Raw genomic sequence first — 23,410 nt, 5'->3', positions numbered from 1 at the left:
GAGTTCCTTCTTTCCCCTCAAACCAACTCCCCGGGGACTGCTCAGCCTTAGATATACTTCCGGAGCAGCAGCAGCAGCCCAGGTACTATGGAAAATATGGCAAAACTCATACAAACAGTGTTGGCCCCCTTGGAACAGCTCCTGTGTGGCAAATCACCTGTGGGGTTTCAATGCCACTGAGCATCAGAGCCAGCCTGAATTTCTGTATTTTGATATCATGGTGGAAATCAAACTAAATATAGCCAAGCAAAAATACATCCCCAGCACGAACTCTGAGCAGTACAAATGGAGACAATTAACTCACAGCAAGGAAATAAATTAATCTAACAGTCATTGCAGGCTTACCATTGAGGAGCTGATTAGCTCTGAAGGGAAAGAATGGTGAGAGCTCAACTGCTCAGGATTTTTCCACTCTCCTTATGGGCACTTAGAGCATGTCTCTTTCTTCGGGGAGCAGAGACCCCAACAGCCTTATCTGGAGCATCTCCATCGTGGCCATTGGAGCCACGTTGCTCCACAGCCCTCAGGATCACAGTAGGACTGAAAAAGTGGATGGCTGTCAGCAATTTGCTCCTTTTTTTCTCATGTAGGGATAACCCTTACAGAAAGCCCTCCAGCACGTGACGAGGAGCCCTCCACCTCGTCCCAGTGCACGTGAGCCCAGGAGGCGTCCTGGGGACACCAGGGCCATCAGTCCCTGGTCACCACGCACAGTGGGACGGTGGCACCCAGGGGGTGGTGCCAGAGGAGCAACAAAGCCCCTGCAGGGCTCAGCGACCAAGGCACTGGGGCTGCTGCTTGGGTTGTGAGGTGGCATCCAGAAATTTGGGGAGGTGAAGGGCCCCGTACTGCTGTGATAACAGTCCCAAGACATGCGAGGAATGGAAGCTCCCCGGCCACAGGCTCCATCCGCACCGTAAGGGTGCAGACAATTCCTCGCTATCGGCTCAAGACCATAAATCTCAGGAAAGGGGTGAAATCACCGCAGCGCTTTGTTAACATTGTCCAGGCTGCTGTCGATGTTGCAGTTGGCTGCTGTTAGAGCTGAGCTCATTCCCAGTGCTGTGGCCTCCAGCTCTCCACCGCCTCCCAGCACAGCGCACAGGGCAAGGGGTAACCCCGGCCCCAAAAAGGGGCACAGTATGAGCAGAGCACCTCACTCCGACCTCGGTGCTGTTAATTCAATTACAGGGCAGCTGGCAGGTGTGCCTTGGCTCAGCTCCTCTGGCCTCCGCAGGCAGCAGCTGGGTGCTGGGAAAGGCAAAAATCTGAGTTCCAGGCACAGGCATCCCAAAATGCCTCACCCCCAGAAATACCACAGCTCCGTGCTGAGCACGCAGGAAATGCCCGGCAGCAGGTGGGATGCTGGTGGTGGAATTCAGCATTTAATACGTTTGGGAGACTGAACCTCTCAGCACAGATGATTTTTTGCTGCAGGGGAAGGCGTTGAGGCCGGGAGCCCTGGGCCACGTGGGCTGAAGGCAGCAGAAATGGAATATTTTGTCAATTGCTCCATCTAGTGACATTTCAGCAGAAAATGCCACGGGACAGCTGGGCTCACAGCCCACACAGCATGGACTCTGGAGGCTTCCCCTGTGGGTTCAGGGTGGATGTGTCACCTCTCTGCCACCTCCTGACAGAGGAGCAGCAGAGCCAGGAATGCAGCGAGGTGGGATGGGATCGGGAGCAGCAAGCAAAAACACACAGGATTTCTTAAAACTTGAAAATGCTTATAGGGAATCTTGGTTTGAGGGCAGATGTTTCTGTTTAAGAACCTGCAGTCACCCTTTGAGACAGGTAAGTGCAACAAATGACGCAAAGGCTGCGAAGGTGAAATTCCATTTCCAAACTTGCACCCACACAGCCAAGCTGCAGAGGACAGGCTGCTGCTGTGGTGTGTGTGTGCTCAGGGCATGTCCTGCACAGCCAGTTCCAGACACACCACCAACACCAGCCATGTGCAGGGTGAAGGATCAGTGAAGATGCCAGTTGCATTCAAAGCACAACCAAAGCATGCTTTTCAGGAGCAGCCTATCACCAGGCCCTCAAGGCCTCTTTGCTTTTGTTTTTACCTCCTCCTGGTGGCAACTTGCTGGTGAGGCAATGCAGTACTGCAGCCTTGCGTCATTTCTTAGGGCATGATGGAAAGTAGAGGCCATGCTCAGCATGTGTGCATTCAGCCCAGGGCATCCCGGCTGGGCAGAATAACCCCGTGTCAATGTGGCTTCCATTGGTCCCATTACTCTGATGAGGATGCAACTTTTAATTTTACCAGAGCAGTTCCAGAAGCACACCACCTCCAGCAGAGGCACCAGGGATACAGCGAGTTCATGCTGTTTTCCTTGTTGTGCTTCAGCCCCCCTGCTTTACCACATGTGCCAATGGAGCAGAGCCTCTGTTGTCGGGAGAAGGACGAAGGCATCAGGGACGTGATCCTCCTCCTTTCCCAGCCTGGGATGCTGCAGAACGTGGGTACCTCTGACTTGTTGCCATCCTGAGGTCCAGGTATCATAGGAATACGTCCATTAGAGAACAAAGTGCCCATTGCTGCCGAGACGAAAAACAATGGCCGTGACGATGCTTAACCAGAATGTAAATACAGCTAAATTATGGATATGGAAGTGTGAGACCGTGGAGAAAGATGATAATGGAATTATATATCAGTGCTCAGCACAACTGTAAAAACTAATGTTTTATACATGTGTAATGTTAAATTAATTCATTCCAGTTCTTTCAGGCGAAGGTACATTAACTGCTCCATCTCAGCATAATCATATTACCTCAACAGGCTCTATGTAAGTCAGACTTCCAGGGTGGTAATTGCCATTTGATTAATTACAGGGAATTTAGAGGCATTACAGCTATTCCACACGCAGCAGTGCCATTTGCCACAGTCCCGTTGCAGCAGGTTGACCCTCGCAGCCATGAGGATGATGCTGGGATGGCTCCACTGTGTGGCACGCAGCGAACTCACGTGGCAAGGATGACAAAATCTCAGTGTAAACAGAGGCACAACTTCCCCTTCGCAGAATTAGCCTAGAAATACAACCAGCCCTAAGATGGCTCCTGGTGATATTGAGGTTGTCCTTGATGAAGGAGGGACTGTGTCCCTTCTGACAATTAAGTCCACCAACCAGGGCAGGAGAGCTCTTCCCAGTGGCACGATGAGTTCAAACTGTGGTGCCATGGCACCTCCAAAAGGCTGTGAGATGCCTCCAGCAAGCACACTTCGTGCTGAGTTGGATTCCTCTGGTCACAACACTGGTTGCTTTGCACCTTCATCTTAATGCTCTTATTATCTCCTCGCTTTGCTGACTGCATGCTCTCGTGAGCCACCTCTTTGTGGCCGTTCCCAACTCAGAGCCCTTCCCATGCAGGAGCCTTCTTGGTGAGCAGCTGTAGCACGGCTGTGATGTGAGCACTCCCTGTGACCGCAGTGATCCTGTGCCCTGGGCAGCAGCCTGGCCCTTGGGTGCTACTGTAGCTCCTGCTCCCTCACAAACGCAATAATGAGCCCTGCTTGGAACTGAAAACAAAGATATCTCATGCAATAAATTGTAGCAATGAAAAAAAAAACCAGCAACAAAATAAAATGCACAGCTACTTAAGTAACCGAGCTTTATTTAGAATCTTTGAAGTCATAAAATGTCTCATTTTACTGATATATGTAAACATACAATCAGGAGGTTTAATTGCTTTTCCCTTGCACAGAAATAAAGTTTTAAATAAACCAGAACACCTCGACCCAGACAAGCGTAATGCAGATTTAATTATCTAACTTGGTCCTGTACACAGAGCACACGCTTCTCCGCATGGTCACTGGTTTATCTATTAGTTACAATATGATTTTTGGCAGTAATATATTCAAGACACAAAGTGCAAATTACAAGAAGCAGAAAATGTTATCTCATTCACTGTAATGAGAAGTGCAAAATATCCCAGCCCATAAATTCTGTTCTTTATGTATATGAATAGTATGTGCATAACAGGCTAATAAATAGCCATGTAAAACTTCATCGATTAAATGCAGCAACATCTTGAAGTAGGAATGCAACGCCTAAAGATAAACAAATCAATCAGAGGAACCATTACATTTTGTTCATAAATTCTATGCAGTGTTTCTGAAGGTATCTCTCCACAGTTCACCTACCTGCACTGAACTTCCGCGTGCCTCGGATACCTCTGCAGCCAAAGGCAGTTACACATTCTCCAATTCAACACATCTGGATATAATTTTGTGTCTACAGCCAAGGTCTCACTAACCTTTTGCTTGGCAAATCAGTGAGAATCCATTTGAAATGTTAAGTCTCTTCCAGGCACTACGAACAGAACACCCACTCCGTGTTCCAGCAGGCTAAATGCACTTTGTGATTCCCTAGAGTCAAAGAAAACTTCTACATGAACTAAAGAAAATCTTTTCAATGCAAGCTCATTGCAATTCAATGCAAGCAATCCCAGCTTGCTCCCTTCAGTCTGTGTTCTTCTACTTACCATGGGGGAATACCCACCCCCGCTAAAACATACACACCAACAGTACTTCTACCTGTGCTACTTGGTCATTATATTACACATTTTCAACTCTCTTCCCATTTATTTCTAGAGGTTTTTCACATCAGATGAGCAGACAGTTTTGACACACACACACACACACACACACACACACACACACCCTTTTCATTTTTTCCCTGCTACGTCGACCATTATAAATTACACCAAACAGCCCAAATGAGACTGGCTGCTTCCTCCAAAACCCTATTGTTCCTCTAGATAGGCAGATTAAACCACAACGACTTGCACTGCCATTAATCTGCCAGCCAAATTCATTTGCTAAATCGCCAAGGCCATGGTTGTACCATCACTGCAGGAACGGCTGCGACGCGTGAGTGAGTCACTACCGCTTGGCTGAACGTGGCTGCATCCCACCTCCACTGCACAGGAGGGCTGAGCTCATGCCAGAGAGCTAAAGGGCTATGGCCACACCCTGTGGTTGGGGGATGGGGTTGGGAACCCCTGCAGTGTGCTGTGCCCTGGGGAAGCAGGAGGCAGCAGCCAGCCCCAGGGAGGGCATCACCGTGACCTCCCACAGCCGCTTCCTGCAGCATCAGCTCCACACCGCCTGGCTGTGGCTGGCATCCCCTAAAACTGAACCCCAGAGCTCCTGAGAGCCATCCTCCCTATCCATGAAAGCCTCTTCCAGCACTACCCGATCCTGGGGAGACTCCTGGAAATGCGGAACAGTGTGCTGGTTTGGATTAACTTCATGTAGCCTCCAAGACAACGTGTGGAGGGACAGCCATCATTACAACAACTACAGGACCACATTGCCGAAGCAAACTTTTGTCTTCATTAAAGTTTCAGGACGAACAGCTATGCTGCAGCTTGGCACAACAACGACTGCCTTTGTATGCAACATGCCCGGCACGTATCAGTGCATTTCTTCTTTAAAAATATAACCAGAATAGAACGAGATATGTTGTTGTTCATGCTGCCTAAATATCTGAAAAGGCTCAAACGTTTAGAAGCCTAAAAAAATAAATTTATCTCTCCCCTAGTTTATTTTTCACGCTAAAGGCTGCAAATTGACACATCACAGTAATTACCTCTGACTAACTTCCATAGACCTACCCAAAGAGATAAACATGAGAAGTTCACATTTGACTATCAGACTTACTGTGCTGAACACAAATAATTTCCCAGAGGAGAATTTGATATTTCATCATTTGGAACAGTGGTAATTTAATTACATTGCTAATGTTTTCTGGCATACTTGAAAGGACAATTAGCATAAGTAAATCATGAGTGAGATGACAAGTCACTCAGCATTTATTTCTGCTCATCAGATGAGATTGGCTGATGATCTAAATTCTCCTTTGTATGTGAACAGAGCCCAGGTTCAGCCATTGTATCTGGGGTTCAGACTAGTGGAGGTAAACTGACGTGTAAATAAAGCAGAACAGATCTTATTCTTTGAAGCCCGTTAATCAGAGTTGTCCAGAGAAAACTGAAAAGCCACCAGAAGTAGGGGAGGGCAGGGAGGAAGGCTGGTCAGTGTGGAAGGTTAAACGAAGCTCGAGACGCACACTGCCCATTTGGCAATGGGGTGGACGCTGATTAATTTTTGCCAGAGTTTGCTTTACATCCGGCTCAGAGCTGAACAGTATTATTATAGCTCTACCGATGCTCTAAAATAATTGCATTTATCTCTGCAAGTGCAATGACATTCATGATAACACCGATAATGTCACAGTTCCTTTCTGGCGCTTCAGAATAGCTACAGCTTGCTCATGGGTAACACCTTCCAAAGCTTCCCCATTAACCGCTAAAATCTGATCGCCGCGCTTCAGTCTGCCATCGTCCGCAGCTGCTCCCTGCAAATGGCAAAAAGAAACGTTATTGGCTGGTAGCACAGAGCCCTCCCGTCTCTGTAATGCTGATGGATGAAATGAGGAGGGATGCGGCACTGGAAACCCCACCGTAACAGAACGGGGGATGTGGAAAAGGAGGCAGCAGTTACACAGGGCCAAAATCTGCAGTGCTCGAAGTGTTGCTCTCTGCTGCTTAGCCAGCCCTGCAGCACAGGCAGGCAATGCACCTCCAGGGAAAGGAGAATCAGGTCATTCCCTGAGAACAAGGCGGAATAACGACTGGTTCTGTGTTTTCTGACCACGCAGAGGCTTGTTAAAGCAGTGCGTACGTGGCTCTGCACCCAGTACGGAGCAATGGGTTAAAATGCAGGAAGGGAGAGACAGAGCTCAGAGAGAGCCCTCGGCTCTGGGGTTAGGTTTAACTGAAGGCCCTGGGAAGAACCCATGGAGCTCTAGAAGCAGCTGCTCCCCTCCTGAGCTCCTGAGCATGGCTCTTTTCCCTATATCCAGAGGCCCTGCCCAGAGGTCAGCTCATGATGACTCCCTCTGCCTCCTGGCCCCATCAGTGGATCCTAGCTTCAGTTTGGGAGTTTCTCAGCTGTGCTCACATCTACAGATCTGTAAATCTTTGCATACCTTTAAAGACAAGGTGATTTTTTTCATTTTCTATCACCTACTCTGTTGAAAATGCAAGCGATTACTGGACAAACATCTTTCTGCGACTGATTTCCAAGTTGCTTTATGTTAAGTCTCCCTAATCCCCACTGTTTCCCCCATTCCCACCCCCACCCTCCTGTTTTCAGAACTATATCAGACACAACTCCATGAAAAGACCTTGCTGGCACATGCAGAGAGCAGCCCCAGCTGCACGGTGCTGTGTTGTGCTGGTTCCTCAGCATGGGACCCATGCCCTCCCCTGATGCTCAGGGCTAGAGACCAGCTGGGACAGCAAGCAAACAGCACGGGGAGGGCAGTACCCATGGAGAGCAGGAGCACGGAGCTGGAAGCGAGGGAGGATAACTAAAGCCAGGACTGATGCGGAAGCCAATTCATCAACAAGCCACATGGGGTGGCGTTTCTTTCTTTCAGTGGCTTTTCTCATTGAGGTGACCATCTGGGCACAGGACTTTGCAACTGAAGCCAGGCCACGAGGATACAGTATCTCTGCAACTGTCTCCAGTCGTGTTACAGTGAGAAAAATGATGCCTCTGTACTTCTGGGAAGACACTGAGATTTGCAGATATAAAGCTGCCTTATAAATATTTTAATGTATAAAAACAAGTTTCCAAAGGACACAACAATTTTGCTGGGGTGAAGTGCCTTGTTTCAGCCATCAGTACTGTGAAATATAAACCAAGAAGCCAGCTGTGCATTCTGGGTCTGCTCACATCCATGTACCTACGCAGTTCATTTCCCTTTAGATTCCACGTATATCACCCAAGCCAAATCTTACATTTATTTTTTTAAGATAATAAAGAAAAAGGGAGAAAAGAAAAACCACACAAAGATACCTTGGCAAATATAGTCTTGACATAAATGGGCAGGTCTCCATGGGGACTTCCATACCCCCCCACAATACTAAATCCCAGTCCATCAGAGCCTTTCTCCAAAGTAATAATCTTAGGCTGAGGTGCTCTGAAAACACAATAAATATCACTTAGAAAAACACGGTCTGTCTGTGGGGACTTTCTGCAGAAGGAGCACTTATAGAGAGATTTATCTATCAAGACTTTCTCATGCAGTCACTAAGCATGATTCCTGTCCTGCTGCTGAAACGCTCCCGGGCAGCCCAGAGCTCACAAGCTGTTCCACATCCTTCAGCTCCTCCCTTTGAAAATACTTATTTATAAAGAGCTCAGCAAGAGCACTTCTCTCTGATGCAGGAGTGTTAGTCCTCTAATCTGCAGTTGCTTGAAGGAGTTTGCTCTCTTATAGGCCAAGCTGCCATCCTTCGTCCCAGTAAGTGGTCGCTGCAACAGCTTCCTCACAGCGTAATTTTATTTTGTCACTTCACTGAAATGAGTCTGTCAGACAGCACGCAGCCAGGAGCACTCGTCTTTATAGCCTCAGCTCTGTTGTAAGCTCTTTGGGCTGTTTCTAACAACCTCCACCCCTCCTGCATCCCTGCACCTTGAAGCCCCAGAGCTAATCCAGGGCCCCTCGCTCGCTGCTGCCTGCACAGAGTGGAGGAAGAGTTTTGGTGGAACCTCAGCCATTCAGATCTATTTATTCACCTCAAGTCCAAAACAGGCATTTCTATATATGTACAGATAATTATTCTGGACCAAAGCTGTTTCATGTCTTCTACCTAATTAAGACATGGCTCATGATGACTCATATCTAGCAGTTTCCTTTGGACACGCACGCCCACTTAATTCTACTTAATATTTTCAAATTCAGATCTTAATATTTTGATATGGAAAGAGAACATATATCCTTTTGTGAAGGAAGTAATTCTCCTGCGAGGTCAGCAATAAAAACAGTATCTCACACTGTAAGACTAGTGAATGCAGAATAAATAGCTCAACCTCTATGCTCATCCCTGAGACAGGGCAGCCACTTGCATCTCAACATCTTAAAATAAATATAATGAATCAAAGAATGAAAATGAAGAACAGGATGAAGCTAAGGAACCAAATGAAGATCAAGTGAATTTCTAAATGACAACTGGAATGCTGTAAGCTGCCCTTGGAAGCACATGATGGAGAATGATGCACGGCCATGGGAGGTCTATGCCTCTAAGTTCTATCACCATACAGAGTTGCTACAGGTAGGAAAAGAAATTAATGAGACTTTTTAGAATTATAAAGCTAAAAAGATTCAAAAAACAAAGAAAGTTCTTGGACGTGTTTTGAAAGATAAGTCTGTTCCAGGCTTTTTTTTTTTAATGCCTCTTCTCTTGGTCTGCTGATGACCAAGGAGGAAGCCAACAGACAAGGGCAGAACTATCATGTCAGCATAACACGTTAGGAAAGATAAGATAAGGCAAGTATTTGGAAATACATTTCAAGCTTATTTAGTCAATCAGTATTTGTTACCAGATAAAGATGGACACAGATCTGTGATCAGATTGGAGATGGTCAGAGTTACCATTTTAAAGACGATGTAAATTAGAGATAAAAGGTATGGGAAGAGGCCTCCTTCACCACCCTAGGCTTTTCCCTTGCATGGGGCATAGAAATATTTCTGTTACACACGCTAATACAAACTTACTCGGGGTCTTCAGAAGCATGCTCAGAAGAAGAGTTGACGTTACATCCTGCAGACATGCTCTCCAATTGGGTAGCAATGGCACTGATGTTGGTATCAGCCACAACCTAAACAGAAGAAGGCAGTGAAGTACTCTGTGTGCTCACTTAATGCTAAAACACTTAGGTAATTACACGGAAAGCAACTAATATCAAATTTCAAACACAAGTCCTACACTCTTATATTTCCTACTACTTCAACACTTCCGAGTAATAGTGTTAAAAAATACTAATAACTAACCCACCTATCTAGGGGTCAAACACTGACTTTGCTGTGGAGCTTTCTATTGCATTTACAGAACTAGCACTCAGGTGCTGAGCAGGGGGATATAAAGCCAGCTGCAGATGTACTGAGAGTGGCAACCTGAAGACTGAGGGCTGGGTTTTGCTGTTCGTTGAGCTCAGTACCACGGGGAAACAGCTTGCAGGATGCAGGCCCAATGGGACTCATGAAGGACAATGAGAAGACCCACTCCAGATCTTTTTTTTTCCAACCTTTCATTGTGAGTTGATTTTCTATTCTTTGATTTTTCTGGAAGACATTTGAGGAAACCATTTAGAAGCATTTGGGATTTTAAGTATCCACAGCTAGAAGGACAATTTCCTAAGGACTACCTGCAGTGGTTATCCCATAACTCCATCTCCATCTGACGAGATACTCGATACTCGTCTCTGCTTGATGTCTATTGTACAGGAGCTTGGCTCAATGACAGTGACAAATACCCACCAAGTTCCTTTTCAGTACGTCCTCTAGCTGTCTGTGGCCTCATTTTATCAAAATTAACAAGTGCTTTCCCACTCCTTGCTGGGATCACAGCTTAAGGGAAACATACCTTTCTTAAACAACAACAAGAAAATGCATTATATAAATCCCCTGTTCTAAATGAATGCTCACAATTCTTCCCCAGTACTGCTTCCCCCTTTCTAATCACTTGGAGCCAAGAGAGGTTGGTAACATTTTCTAGCAATAGAGCTTAGCACTCGTGGATATTTTGCATCCCAGGTCTCAGGTTCAGTGATGGGGTCCCATGGAGGAGACGGCTGCACCTGGCTCAGGCAGCAGAGCCGCTGAAGCTTTCCTTCCCGACGCAGTAGGTGAAAGAGTGCCAGCCAGTATTTGTCGTATTTTGTTGTTAAATAAAATAGGGTAAAATAAATCTATATTCAAAAAATCTTCAGCTGGCAATAAGAACGTATCAGAGTTCAACAACCCTGTAAAAAAAGCTTCCCCTTATCTCATTACTACACCTGCCGAAAAGAAATTAAATTAAACCAAAGCATCAAAACAGCCGGAAGGGATGATTGTTCCCCTGAGACCCTAATCTCCCATTTGCAAACAGCATTTGCAAACTCCTTTACCATCCTTCCCAGGACGTACCCATAATAAGCCTTTCCACACCACTGAACGCAATTATCTGACCTTTCAAAGCAGTTTGCCATGAAGTGGTCTAACCTGATAACAAATAGAATTACTTAATGACACATCAGTCACGATTATCGCGTTGATAGGATTATTCCATTTAGATTGTTTTCATCTAAAAGCGGCCCAGCAATTGAGAAGTATCTGCAGTCAGCACACGGTGCAAACATAGCATCCTACTTACAGCACGGCTGCTGCACTACTCTACAGCTGCTGTTAAAACACAGCCTCCCATCACTGATTTTTAACAGAGGAAAACAGACCCCATTCTATCAGAGAAGAGAACGGTATCGTCTGTAAAAGCATTCAACGCGTTTTGAGCTGGATGGCAAAAATGGGGAAGAAAATCCGTCAGCTGACAAAAGCCAAGACATTTCCAGAACAACCTCTTTGTTTATGCGAGCGAACAACTGACAGCGTGCTTCATCAGGAATATTTTTAAATACATGATGAGGTGGAATACGCTGTATTACAGCTTTCAAGATTAGCAATTTTGGGTTCCGCAGCAAGCTTTCATTTTCTATTCAGGGAATACTGTTGACATGAAAAGTGAAATTACTCAACGTTAGTAACAATATGATAACTATAATTTAACAGAAAACCCTCAGCTGGTGTGTATCTGTGTAGTTCCTTTGACTTCAATGGAACTACACAAATACACCATCTGCTCTGGAACTGGCTCATCACTTAGCAGGTCAGCAGTTCACGGACAGACAAAGAATAAGCAGTCTAAGTTTATTATCATTCCATTTTTCTTCCTTTGTTTTCTTTTTTTTTTTCCTCTCACATTTTTCTATTTTTTTTATAGCCACATTTATGTTGTAATGAAAGCAAGAAGCCTGTGAAAATCTCTCAAGATGCGTTCAAACCCAATATGCTGCGATGATAAAGAAAATTACAGTAGATTCTACTCTTAAGCTTGTTTTCCAATTGTTACAATAATTTTGCAAACGAGTGGCATTTTGAATTCTCTCTGGCATGTATTTTTCCAATTTCTTTGGGTAAACATAAAAATAAACTCAAGATGAACACACTGGCAAGCAGCAATCAGAACCCAAGTGGCAGAACACAGCTTCCTTTTAGCTAGCATAGACGTGCAGCAGTGATAAACCCCTTCTTCTCTCTCAAGTGTCATTGTAGACTGTATATAGAATATATATATATATATAAAATTGTAGATAATCAATTTTAGATGGCACCGTGTTAATGGTGATGCTATAGTTTTTGCTAATTGCTGTTAGCAACCTTTCTTCTCTCCCTTTCAAGAATAAGAAAATCACCAAGGCAGACAGTTTGGTCACAGTCCAGTAGCATGCATGCACACATAACAGACAGTTTCTTGTTCTTAGCTAACTTCAAATTAAAAGAAAAACAACAAAAACCAAAAAACTTGGAAGCTTGTTGATTTATCATGTGTAGCAACAAGTTATTTTGTTCTCTTTGTTACGCTTCCATATAATCGTGCTCACAGTCTGTACAAGTGGCAATAAAGAATTTTTTGAATGAAAATTATTTCTTGCTTTCATTCTGTGTAATTCCCATCAGCAAGCACCCTGCAATTCTGTGATGCCTTGTGCCAGTGATGCTTAGGGCTTTTTTTTTTTCCCCAAATGCCATTTATCTACCCTCATGCAGCTGCATGTTCCATTTATCACCATACCTGCAGGATAATGCTCCCATAAGCATTCTTTAGTAGATTAACAGCATCTGCATGAGACAGCCCATCCAAAGGTTGCCCATTAAGACTGACAATCCGATCTCCAACCTAAAAGTACAACAGTAATGGAAAATTACTAGCATTAAGGAAAATTAAAATTAAGAATGCTTAAAATTCCTCATGAACTTGGCACTGCACAGTCATGCTTCTCTTTTGCAGGACTGCTTCTGTGAGAATTGTACGCTGCTAGTGATCATTTACCATTCGTCAGAGGGAGCGAAATACAGATTTTTTTCTCAGTAACAATGTGATCAGAGAAACAAAGGTGGGCTGTATCTTACCGCTTCCATTTGCAAACAGAGAGGGTAAGATGGACCGCTTTTCTCCCATCCAAAAAGGGTTCATTTGTGTTGATACGTGCAGACAAGTTCATATCCTCATAGATTATGTAAATACGAGATGAAAGCGGACACTTCTGGTATTAACCTAATTAATCAACATTATTTCTTCTCTTTATACATAAAGCCGATCCTGACCCTGACACTTAGTGCTATTGTGTATTTCTATTAGAGACAGAGCATGAACATAGAAGTGGTTACAATAGTGAATTTCACGGGCCAAAGTTTTCCTGTGCAACTGCATAATAAATTCTTTTTGATGCTCCATATTCCCTGAAACTCCCAAACTGATAAATGATCACTGTGGTCATTCCTAGAAATCCACATGTCCTATGAATCTGATGTAACCATTTTATTTTTGCAATTCTTCATACAGTCCTTGGCATCAAACAAGCAACCTCTGGTCTGGTTTCTGCCTTGCTTGAGCTTTAAATGAGGCCCAGCCTGCAGTCTCCAGAATGCCTGTGGTTTCTAGACTGCTTGTTGCTGCTTTCTCTGAGCTGGATGAACACCCGCTGCAGATCTTCCAGTTTATTTCTTTTGCTCAAACATACTCAAAGACTACTTATAAATGTTTTTTTCCCTAACGTTCCTCTTCCACGTAGGCAACCACTGCAATTGTCCCAAGTTGCAATATAATCAAAAGGGGAAGATGTGGGCAGGGCTCGTTAGTTTGTTTTAATAAGGAGGCAGGGTAGTCTATGAGACATTATCCAAGTGATGGCATATACAGAAGTGCCTGAGGCTCCTTCTCCGAGAGAGACACACAGCAGATGGAAAAGGCACTGAGAAGACACTTCTACTCACTCTGAGTCTTTGGGTCCGTGCTGCCACACCGCTGGCCTGAATCATAGCAATGAAGATGGGAATATCTCCCAACGGACTCCCCTTCCCTCCTGCTATGCTGATACCAAGAGCATCGTTTGGTCCCTAAAACAAAGCAAAAAAGCATCTGTGATTGGAGCCACTAAGAGAGGCCAATGTTTAGAATACAGGAATAACTAATCCATTTGATTTATGCGTCATGGTGAAAATAATAGGTAGGTTTGACATACACACACACCCCCGTGCATACAGGCATACATTCAAGAGCCTATTGCAAACATAAATAATGCAATTTTACTTCTAAGGAACACTATAAAAATTAACAACTTCAGTCTAAGGTGTCAGCTTTTTGAATTGATAGAAAATAACTCACTGACCCTTGTTATCTCCACAGTCCTTGGGCCCGTATCTGCTCCTACTAATAAAGAAACAAACAATTAGCTCCTGTAATTAAGAGATAATATAATTAAGAGATAACACTGTCAAGTGACAATGGTCCCTTGCTGCCTAGTCAGAGTTATCACCAAGCAGAAGCAGAGCCTTCCTGTGCCAAATCAGGCAGCACTGCTCACGTGAGGAGGACGGGATTTCTGTTTCACCCAGAGATGAATACGGATGCAATCACTCCGCCTGACGGATGCTGCTGTGATGCTCTTTGTAGCACAGCCGCCGCTCACCGCAATCTATTGAATAGCACCACTCTGCTGGCCTGAAGAAAAGCCCTATTGTGCATTTCACTCAATTAAAGATTGCCTTATTATTCATAAATCACAGTGTCTCTGCCACAAAGGGTAGGACACGCAGACTGTGGAGGTTCCATTGATTTCCTGTTCTAATTTGTGCTGTATTAGTAAATAATAGACAGCCAGGAAGTCTGGCTGGCATATATCTAGCCACAGGACATTTAGAAGTACTCAAAACATTCAGGGGAAAAAAAAAAAAAGACAGAAAGAAAAAAAAGACACTGAAAGGAATCATTTGAACTGGGACTAAATAGCCTAAAAGCTTATGGTGTAGTCCTGGGCTGTGCTATAATAATCCCTAATTGTACCAGCTTTAATTAAACTACCTTAAGAACCTTTTACAAGGCAGGCAGCATTAGCCTCTTTCAGAAGTTAACGATTCCCATTAACATATAGCAGCATTTCCTTCCGCTGCACACACTGCTTGTGCCAATAGCTGCTATGAGCACACAAGATGAGAGCACAAGGTCCGGCACTGCAGGAAGCCCAGCCCCAGGAACGCTGCATCAGGGCATGCATGCATGGGCCGTTCCAAAATGTGTAAGGATGGCTGCCCAAAAAGCCACGCACACCTCCTCGAGTGCATGTGAACGGCCAGAAGAAACGTCTTCTGCCCATGGTCAGGCACATGCACAGGTTGTTATGGGTCTCAGACATGGGTCAGAGCACACAAATGCACAGCTCCTCATCAAGTTACTGCAGGTTGCAGATTCAGCACACACTAAATGTGTGAACTGCAGCCTGGGCATTGTGACTTTTTCATTACAAAACACCCTTTTATACGCTCAAGAGCAACAAAGATATAAATGAAGTGGTGGCAGCTTTATTCCCTGAAAAAACTTGTTCTAATACAAGAACCTCGCCTGTGCTAAGCCTCCAACAAGGGCGCCGGGGAATAGCGGGGCACAGGAATTCTGCATTTAAAATAGAGGAGCCATTAGTCTTCTACTAGATGTAAAAATAATGTCATGTGCTGGAAAGTGTTACAGGTCTTAAAACATCAGTGGTATGTCTTTGGGGAGGTTGTGCAGGAAAATCAGACTCAAGTATTCAATGTTGCTATTAAACCAGCACAAAAATAAAGGAGCAGTGCAAGCAACAAGCAACGAATCTGTCCAGATCATACCTGAGTTTCTCTGAGACACGTCTGCTGAAGATCTTTTTGTGCTGACAAAGTTCTGCAAGGTAGAGAGGACCGGAGCGAGCGTAGGGTGGAAGTGGCTGTGGGTGCTCTGTTGGTTCACCTGAAATTAAACATAAATCAGAAATTGAGAGTCAAACCCTGATGTTAACTACCAGCCAGCTCCTGCAGTGTACGGCTGCAGCTGTGTTCTGTGCAACCAGACTGGAAATACCACGTTGGCCACAAGAGTGGAAACCCCCAACTTCATTGCAAGACATGGAACCTACCAAATCTGCCCCTGTACTGTGGGCATGCTTGCAGAGCTGCTCACAGTACTACAGGACTGGACTTCACTTCAGCATATACACCTGATGTGTACATTGTTTGGATCTGTTTTTCGGAGGCTTTCTGGGTTGGACCAGACGACCTGCAGACGTCTCTTCCAACCTCAACCATTCTGTGGCTTGCTGCAGAGGTCATGAAGGAGCAGGATGAACCTCCTCCATTGTTTATTGCCAGCTGGCCTCCAAACGTGAGGATGAATGCTGTGGGCATCTTTGCCATGACAGACCCACGGACACTTCATTGTTAGCTGAGCGTATGTGAGGCACCCAGCAGGAGACCTGACAGCTCCTCTCAGACAGCGGGGATAATTCCCATGCAGTCATCTACAGGCTTTGCTACCGTAGCTGAACATTTTGTGTGATTAGAAGGCCCTGGAACTAGCCCTGCTCCTTTCACTTGACAGAGATACTTCCAGAAAAGCAGCCCAGGTGCAGGACAAGACGCCCGTGTCTTACAGCCAACAGGAGGCACAACCTGGCGGGCAGCTGCTTGTGTGTGCTCTCAGTTCTGTGCCATTCATTTCCAGCATTATTTTTCCTTATCTGGCCCTATATCCTCAGACTCCCCCTCAGAGGAAACATCATTATCAATTTAGGAAACGCGCCTGAACAACAGGTTTCACCAAGGCCAGACACAAAACAAAGACCTGAGCTCTCCCTTTAAATGCATTAGGCGGCGAATCAAAAGCCCTGGCAGCATTCATTCCAACTGACCAGCGTGCAGCTGTCAGTGACGAACAACAGGCAGAGCACAATTTCCACGTCTCGTTCCCAATTCATGGGTCAGTTAACACAATTTGCAAAGCGCGTGAAAGAAATCACTGTCCTGCACCACGAGCCTTATGTTTCTGCTGTTAAAGGTATGCAACGGACCAGAAAAAAAGCCAAGTGAGGACAAAAGTTCGGGATGCTCTCGTCCAGCGGGCTCTGAAGCATTGCTCACAGTTGTGCAAATCATTCAAGCTGATTCGCCATATTATCTGCCAGGAGTTTTATAACGCTTGGAACTGTTTTGCTGAGAAACATCCATTTGGTTTTCCAAATCCCCACGTCACTTTGGAACACTGAGATGGAGGCCCTCAAACAACTCTGCATGAAGAACAGCGATCACGACTTTTCTTAACGTGAAGAAATACAGAAATTAACAGGTTCTTGAGAAAGCCTGGTATGGTACAAAAGAAAGGGGATGGCATTGCTAGCATTTGAGCTTACCTTCTACCCAGAATCGTGGCAGATATTATCACCTCTTGCTTCAGCTCTGGCCATTGCATAACAATGTGTAGTAACTTTTAACCATCACCTTTTGTTCACATTGCTCTTGTTCGTACAACAACTACAGCAAGTAATATCCGTACTCCTGCCTTTACTTAATGCAATCACTCTCATTTTCCTCTGTTGTTCCATCGTTCCTTGCCTGCTGCATGCAGTGCTGATGTTTCTCTAGTGGTATTTAGTTTTAAAGCTGGGCTTAGCACACATGGCTGTGAGCTCCTCAGCCCTTTCTAACACTTACCCACACAGACAGCAGACTGGATCACCGCTGGCTTTTATAAAGTGAAGAAATCATGCCACATGACCAGGATCTGGCACATTTTTGGTTGTTCATGGATGAAATCAAAGAAGTGTTCCACTCTAACCGACTTGATCACTAGAATTATTTTTTCCTTGAAGTCATTCCTGTTTTAACTTACATCCCTAAGCCTCCTACTGCTTCTTCTTGCTGTTTCCAGGCCATTCTTTTAGCATCTGTGGAGGCTGGGCTCAATCCCAGCAGAGTGTTGAGTGGAAGGAGGCCACCAGGAATGCCCCTCCATGCAGACAGGGGGCAAAATACCCCACAGAATTACACCGTTGTGAGCCATGGCTTGCCTGTCTCTGGGATGTTTCCAGCTACAATATGGTGGCAAAGCAGCTGGTCTTCAGCAGGAGAATCCATTTTAAAAAGTTTTCCAAGTCATCTTTCCCTCGCTGTAGACTTTAATAGTATCAATGTCTGAGAGGATTAGGGGGAGTGAGGAGAGGGGGAAAGCCCTGCACTGATTGAAAAACGAATTGTTGTCCTCGCTTCAGGTAAAAAGCAAGTGAAGCAGGAAATTGCTCTGTGTTTTCTTTGAGAGTAAAGCAGCTCTCATGTGGTTCTGCCACAAGATAGGCAAAGATACAGTTCAGTTTCATTAACTCATTTTGATTGACAAAACAGCTGCAGAAAAGGCATTCAGCATTTTCTGCAAGTCTAAAAAATTTCTGGGCATTGGTGTTTGAGGAAGATATTACAAATTTTTGGTATGTTTCAGAAAAAAAAACCCTCCTCTATCAAACAAAAGAATCATTAACCAACTATTTCACTTATTCAGCATTACAACATGACGCTGTCTTTTCAGCTGAGTGATAAAATATTTTGTTCCACACCCTCAGCACTGAATGTCTACGGAAGAACAGAGCCTCACAGGCACCCCTTGCACGCTGTTCTCGTTCCTTGCCCTTCACAGCTTCACTTTATACGTATGAATTTGTCACTAACCTGACTGTTTTGGGTTGTTTTCCGTGATGACAGCCACGATCCGGCTCGCAGCCTCCCCACCTCGAGATGAACCAGGCCTTGGGCACACTTGGGAGAAAGAACCACAACGTACAGCATTTAAGTCGACATAGGATATTTCATGCTCTCCTGGAGAGAATTACGTTCATATTCAGCATCACAGACCCATGAAGAAAACCACAATGTACTGAATACTTGAAACACTCACATTTTCATTGGGACTATATCAGAAGTACCTGTCCCTGGACTGAGGTTTATCCTCAATGCTGAAGTCAATGTGAATGTTTCTACATGCTCCCACCATTGGCATCACCCCTCAGTACAGGCTGACAGCCCTGGGAGCTGCCAACAGGTGCCCATGGTCAGAGCATCCTGTGCCCTCTCCTCCCACTCAAACCCCCAGAGCTTTCTAATAGGGAAAGGAAAATTCTCCCAGGCTGTATTAAGTATAAAACCACCCCCGTAGAGATGCTATGGTAGGAGTGGATTTAAGTTGCAGTTTTATAGCTGCAAGTTAGTATAGTGAAGCCAAAGGCAATTTACTTCAGGGCAGCTCTGATTTGTACGCCTCTCAGGTTCCAAAATATTTTTCTAGCATGTGAAGTTCACAGTTGCATTTTCAAATCAATGCCTAAATGCTGCGTCTCTTTGTTTCCTCATTTCATATCATTTCACTTCTAAATATACAAGAAGAAGTGATGCTGAATGGATCTCACACAGCAATTTCAGATGAAATTCCTGGCTTTGTAATCTGTCTGAGCTGTCCTGGGTATGCGGAAATAGCACTTCAGGATAATTACCTTGCACGGCGTCAGTAACTGCAATTCCATCTCTTAAAATGTATTATGTACTCACCTTAAGTACAGTGGCAACAGTCTCTTGTGAGGCATTTCTCATATCCTCTCCATTAACAGACAAAATCTGATCTCCTTGAATTAATCTTCCATCTAGGTCTGCAGCTCCTCCTTTAACAATGTCAGAGATAAACACTCCACTTCCATTTCTAACAATGCAAGAAGCATATGGCTAATTACACAATCCAATATTCTTTGGGAGACCAATTTAGATTACTTGCATATAAGACACATAAAAAGAAACCTGTGAGCAGAGGAAGAACGAGTTTTACACCCCATTCAACCATTTGAGTGTAAGAAAATCTATGAGCATGTAAAATCAAGGCAGGTTTTGCTACGTTTAATGCTGTCTTTCCCCTTGATCTGTTAGTTCTGATCATCCGATCCATAAAGGTTCATGAAAAACACCACTTGTACAAACAAAAAGCCAAGGATCAGTCTAAGATGGAGTTAAACCGTCCCCTGATGTTCCTGATCTGAATTATGCAGCCTTAGAAATGTATATATTTTTATATTCCCCCTAAAGGTTCAGCTTGGTTTCTTCTCTAAAAGCTTGGAGGCCCCAAACAGAGAAGCCTGCAGAAAAGACTTTTATAGTTTGCACACAAGTTATGCAGCAGAAAATCCAACCCTGCGGCTGTCTGCCTGCAGCGAGGCTTGTGAGCACAGCTGGGGGGCAGAGCAGATTTACGAGCTGCAGCCCCCACATCACGACTCCCTTCCCTACACCACAGGAGCCCTCTGTGCCCAGCCCCAGCTACCAGGGCTCGCCATGGATGAGCTGGTGCGGGCTGCAACGCACGGGGCTGGCATTTGGCATCCTGTGTGCAGCAGGACACAGTGCTTTGCTGGCTGATACCTGGCTCTTGCTGGATGGACTAAGGAAATAAGGTTACCTCTACAGTGGAAATCCCTACATGCCAAGCAGTTAACAACAGCACTGAAAGTTTTGTGCAGAAGCAATCAAGGGAGGGCCGGAGATTGCGATTACCATCTGTAGGGTAATTTACATAAGCTAAATTAATTACCCAACCCACAATCTGCTCACAACACCTGGGTTAAGCCTCACCAGGTCTTGGAAAAAAACAAAACAAAACAAAACAAAAAACAAAATAACAAAAACCCCAAACTGCTGCAGAAACTTTACTGACCATTCACAGTCAGGATAACGACATGATGATTTGTAATTGAGAAAATACAATTTTTTGGCAATACAGAAGAGCAACTATAAAATTTGCATGCACCAGCACTGAATGAGTGCTTGCCTGTAAATCTCTTCTAGCAATGAAAGATTAAATCTATCAGTGCTCTAGCTTGAATGATCTAATAGCAATGGTTTAGAAATACATCAGCACAAAGTCACATTCTATTAAGCAGCTGTTACCCTCCACAGTATCTTGGATTCTGCTCTTCATTCACAGAACCACTGTCTCTAGTGCTGTATAGTCACTCATGTAGCTGACAGGGATGGTCTCTCTCTTTACCAGGCTCCTATTTTCCACCAAAACTGGTCACTTTGAAACAGAGTACAGTATAGATCTAACTAACAAATCAGTTTTCTAAGGCATATCCCAGTATTTGGAAACAAAGAGGTATTTTTTCCCCATGTTGAAGAGCCATGGCTAGGGCTCTCAGGCTCAGCCACAGCTACGCTTAAACCATCAGAACATTAAGCTACCAGTTCTGCATGTGCTCACTCAGCCTCACTCACTCATAAAGTGAATGGTGACGCACTGTTCCCAGGTTGCCCAAGGAGGCTGTGGATGCCCCATCCCTGCAGGCAATTCAAGGCCAGGCTGGATGTGGCTCTGGGCAGCCTGGGCTGGTGGTTGGCAACCCTGTACATAGCAGGGGGTTGGAACGAGATGGGCATTGTGGTATTTTTCAACCCAGGCTATTCTATGATTCTATGATAAAGTGGGACATGATGCTGCAAACTGGGAGTTTTCCAGAGGGAACAGCAGCCTTTGTTACATAGCTCTGCTTTGGCTTTAATGGAGAAGCCAGTATCACAACCCCACAACATGCTTGAAGGTACTCAGATGTGAAATCTTTTTGCTTGAGGACTTCTTCCTTTATTTCATATTCCATTTAATGGCTACAGCTGTTCATATGGCAAAAAGCAAGGTACTTCTTGTTTGCAATGCATTCTGATCAGAGATGCTCTTACCGTTTCCCAGCTATGCTGAGCCCTAGTCCTCGGCCTGTTTTCTTCTGAATATCTACATGGAAAATCTCTAAGTTTTCTTCATCTTTGTAATGAGCTTCGTCTCTATAAACAACCAACTGCACCTTCTGAGGCGTCTGTCTCAGCGCAGTGATGGCTTCTTCGTGGTTGGCGTTCCGCAGATCGATCCCGTTCACCTGAAACAATCAGAGTTTTCATTTCAAACAACACATACAAACGATCCTTTCATCACATCCTACCCTTGCGTGACAGGAAAAATTTGTCAAACCGACACCTCTTGGCACTCTAATTTAGTGCTCTGATTTCCTCCTGAATGAGATGGTGCGCGTTGTGCCGCTGTATAGATTAAATCCAAACAATCAAAATATTTTGGATCCTGAGCTTTGTGGGGGTTCCCATCCTGCTTTCTAAGTGCTGGAGGCTCAACCACTGCTTACAACTTTACAAACCAGATGAAGTAGGTTGTGGTCCCTTCAGCCTTCCTGTAGTTCTGCAGCCCTCGTTCCCTTCCAGGCAGCAGTGCTGAAGTTCCTCCTCCCAGGCTAGGTCACACCATACAGCTTAAGGGCACAAGGAACCAGTGTCATTAGCAATGGCCATGGTGAAGCCCAGGCAGGACACACTGAATGGTTATTTTGCTTTGTTCCAATAGATGGCACACAAGACCACTCTTGGAGCACTAGATTACATTTCTCTTACAATAACCTGACAATGCTTAATATTGTCAGATTGACAAGAAGTTCTGACTGAATGCTAAAGTACCAGAAAAAAAAACGACTGCAACTTGAAATCTGATCTCCTAACTTTTCTCCAAGCCTCATGCTAGGACACCTCTTAAAGTGTTTGCCCATATCCTGTTGACAAAACCATCTTTTCTCTGTCAATACAATAAATAAATAAATAAATAAATAAATACCCATTTCATTTTCCAAGTCTGGTTAGGAACCATAGAATCATAGCATCCCCTAGGTTGGGAAGGAGCTCCAAGATCACCCTGTCCAACCATCCACCTACCACCAATATGTCCCTACTAAACCAAGCCTCTCAGTACGACACCTGACAAAGTTTGGATGCTGTAGGAATTAGCATGGGCTGCAGCTGTTTTAACAATGCAGTCTCAATACATTTACATGACAGAATAGATTTTAAGGCGAGGAAAACATTTCTCTGCATCCCAAAGTATGTCAAGTTATAACCATTTTAACTTAATTCTATGTGAAGACAATTAAACCTAGTCTGTCGTCATTATATTCTTTTGTACTAACTCCGTACACATCAGTATTATTTTCTTGACACAGGCATCTATGTGTGCTTTACACACTAATCTGAAACTAATTCAGTCATCCCTCTGCTTCGTTAGTACAGCCTTTAAAAGCTGAAATAATAACAATATTACGGCACACAAACATTAGCACTTTCCTGTTTGGCCAGTGAAGAATTAATTAACCTTCCCCATTTTTATCCCCTGCCTAATTATCGTGCTCTGCTAATGCACAGTTATTTATAAAATGAAAACAACATTCAGCCCGAACGCTAAAAAAAATATTTGCAGTGCAAGAGCTGTAAAGACAGCTCCCCAAGTACCCCTCACTATTTTCCTAACCCTACGCACTAACGCCTTAATGGCCATGCTGGGAATTTGTCCTGAGCTGACAGCGAGACACTGTAAGCAGCTGCGCCGACCGCTGCCTGACGCAAGCTTCATG

The 23,410-nt window shown here is 44.6% G+C and overlaps 1 protein-coding gene across 13 annotated transcripts in view; it reads right to left on the bottom strand.

Moving 5' to 3' along the window:
- Nucleotides 1–3,601: 3,601 nt before the first annotated feature.
- Nucleotides 3,602–23,410, bottom strand: part of PATJ (PATJ, crumbs cell polarity complex component) — a 142,289-nt gene continuing 122,480 nt past the window's right edge. For 10 of the 13 annotated variants that reach the window (XM_025153268.3, XM_046944710.1, XM_046944709.1 and 7 more), the window contains 10 exons: nucleotides 21,687–21,880; nucleotides 19,518–19,665; nucleotides 18,645–18,731; nucleotides 15,783–15,900; nucleotides 14,291–14,331; nucleotides 13,896–14,018; nucleotides 12,694–12,798; nucleotides 9,579–9,682; nucleotides 7,877–8,000; nucleotides 3,602–6,368 (listed from right to left, as the gene is read on the bottom strand). In XM_025153268.3, the coding sequence (XP_025009036.2) occupies nucleotides 6,222–6,368; nucleotides 7,877–8,000; nucleotides 9,579–9,682; nucleotides 12,694–12,798; nucleotides 13,896–14,018; nucleotides 14,291–14,331; nucleotides 15,783–15,900; nucleotides 18,645–18,731; nucleotides 19,518–19,665; nucleotides 21,687–21,880 (1,191 nt within the window). In that variant the 3' untranslated portion in view covers nucleotides 3,602–6,221. The remainder of the gene's footprint in view (nucleotides 6,369–7,876; nucleotides 8,001–9,578; nucleotides 9,683–12,693; nucleotides 12,799–13,895; nucleotides 14,019–14,290; nucleotides 14,332–15,782; nucleotides 15,901–18,644; nucleotides 18,732–19,517; nucleotides 19,666–21,686; nucleotides 21,881–23,410) is intronic. The other 3 variants (XM_025153270.3, XM_025153272.3, XM_025153273.3) reach the window with 3 other exon arrangements.

This window comes from Gallus gallus, chromosome 8 (assembly GCF_016699485.2).
Source record: "Gallus gallus isolate bGalGal1 chromosome 8, bGalGal1.mat.broiler.GRCg7b, whole genome shotgun sequence".
NCBI lineage: Eukaryota > Metazoa > Chordata > Aves > Galliformes > Phasianidae > Gallus > Gallus gallus.
The sequence above is the reverse complement of the archived record's forward strand: the minus strand, read 5'-3'. Positions and strand labels throughout refer to the sequence as shown.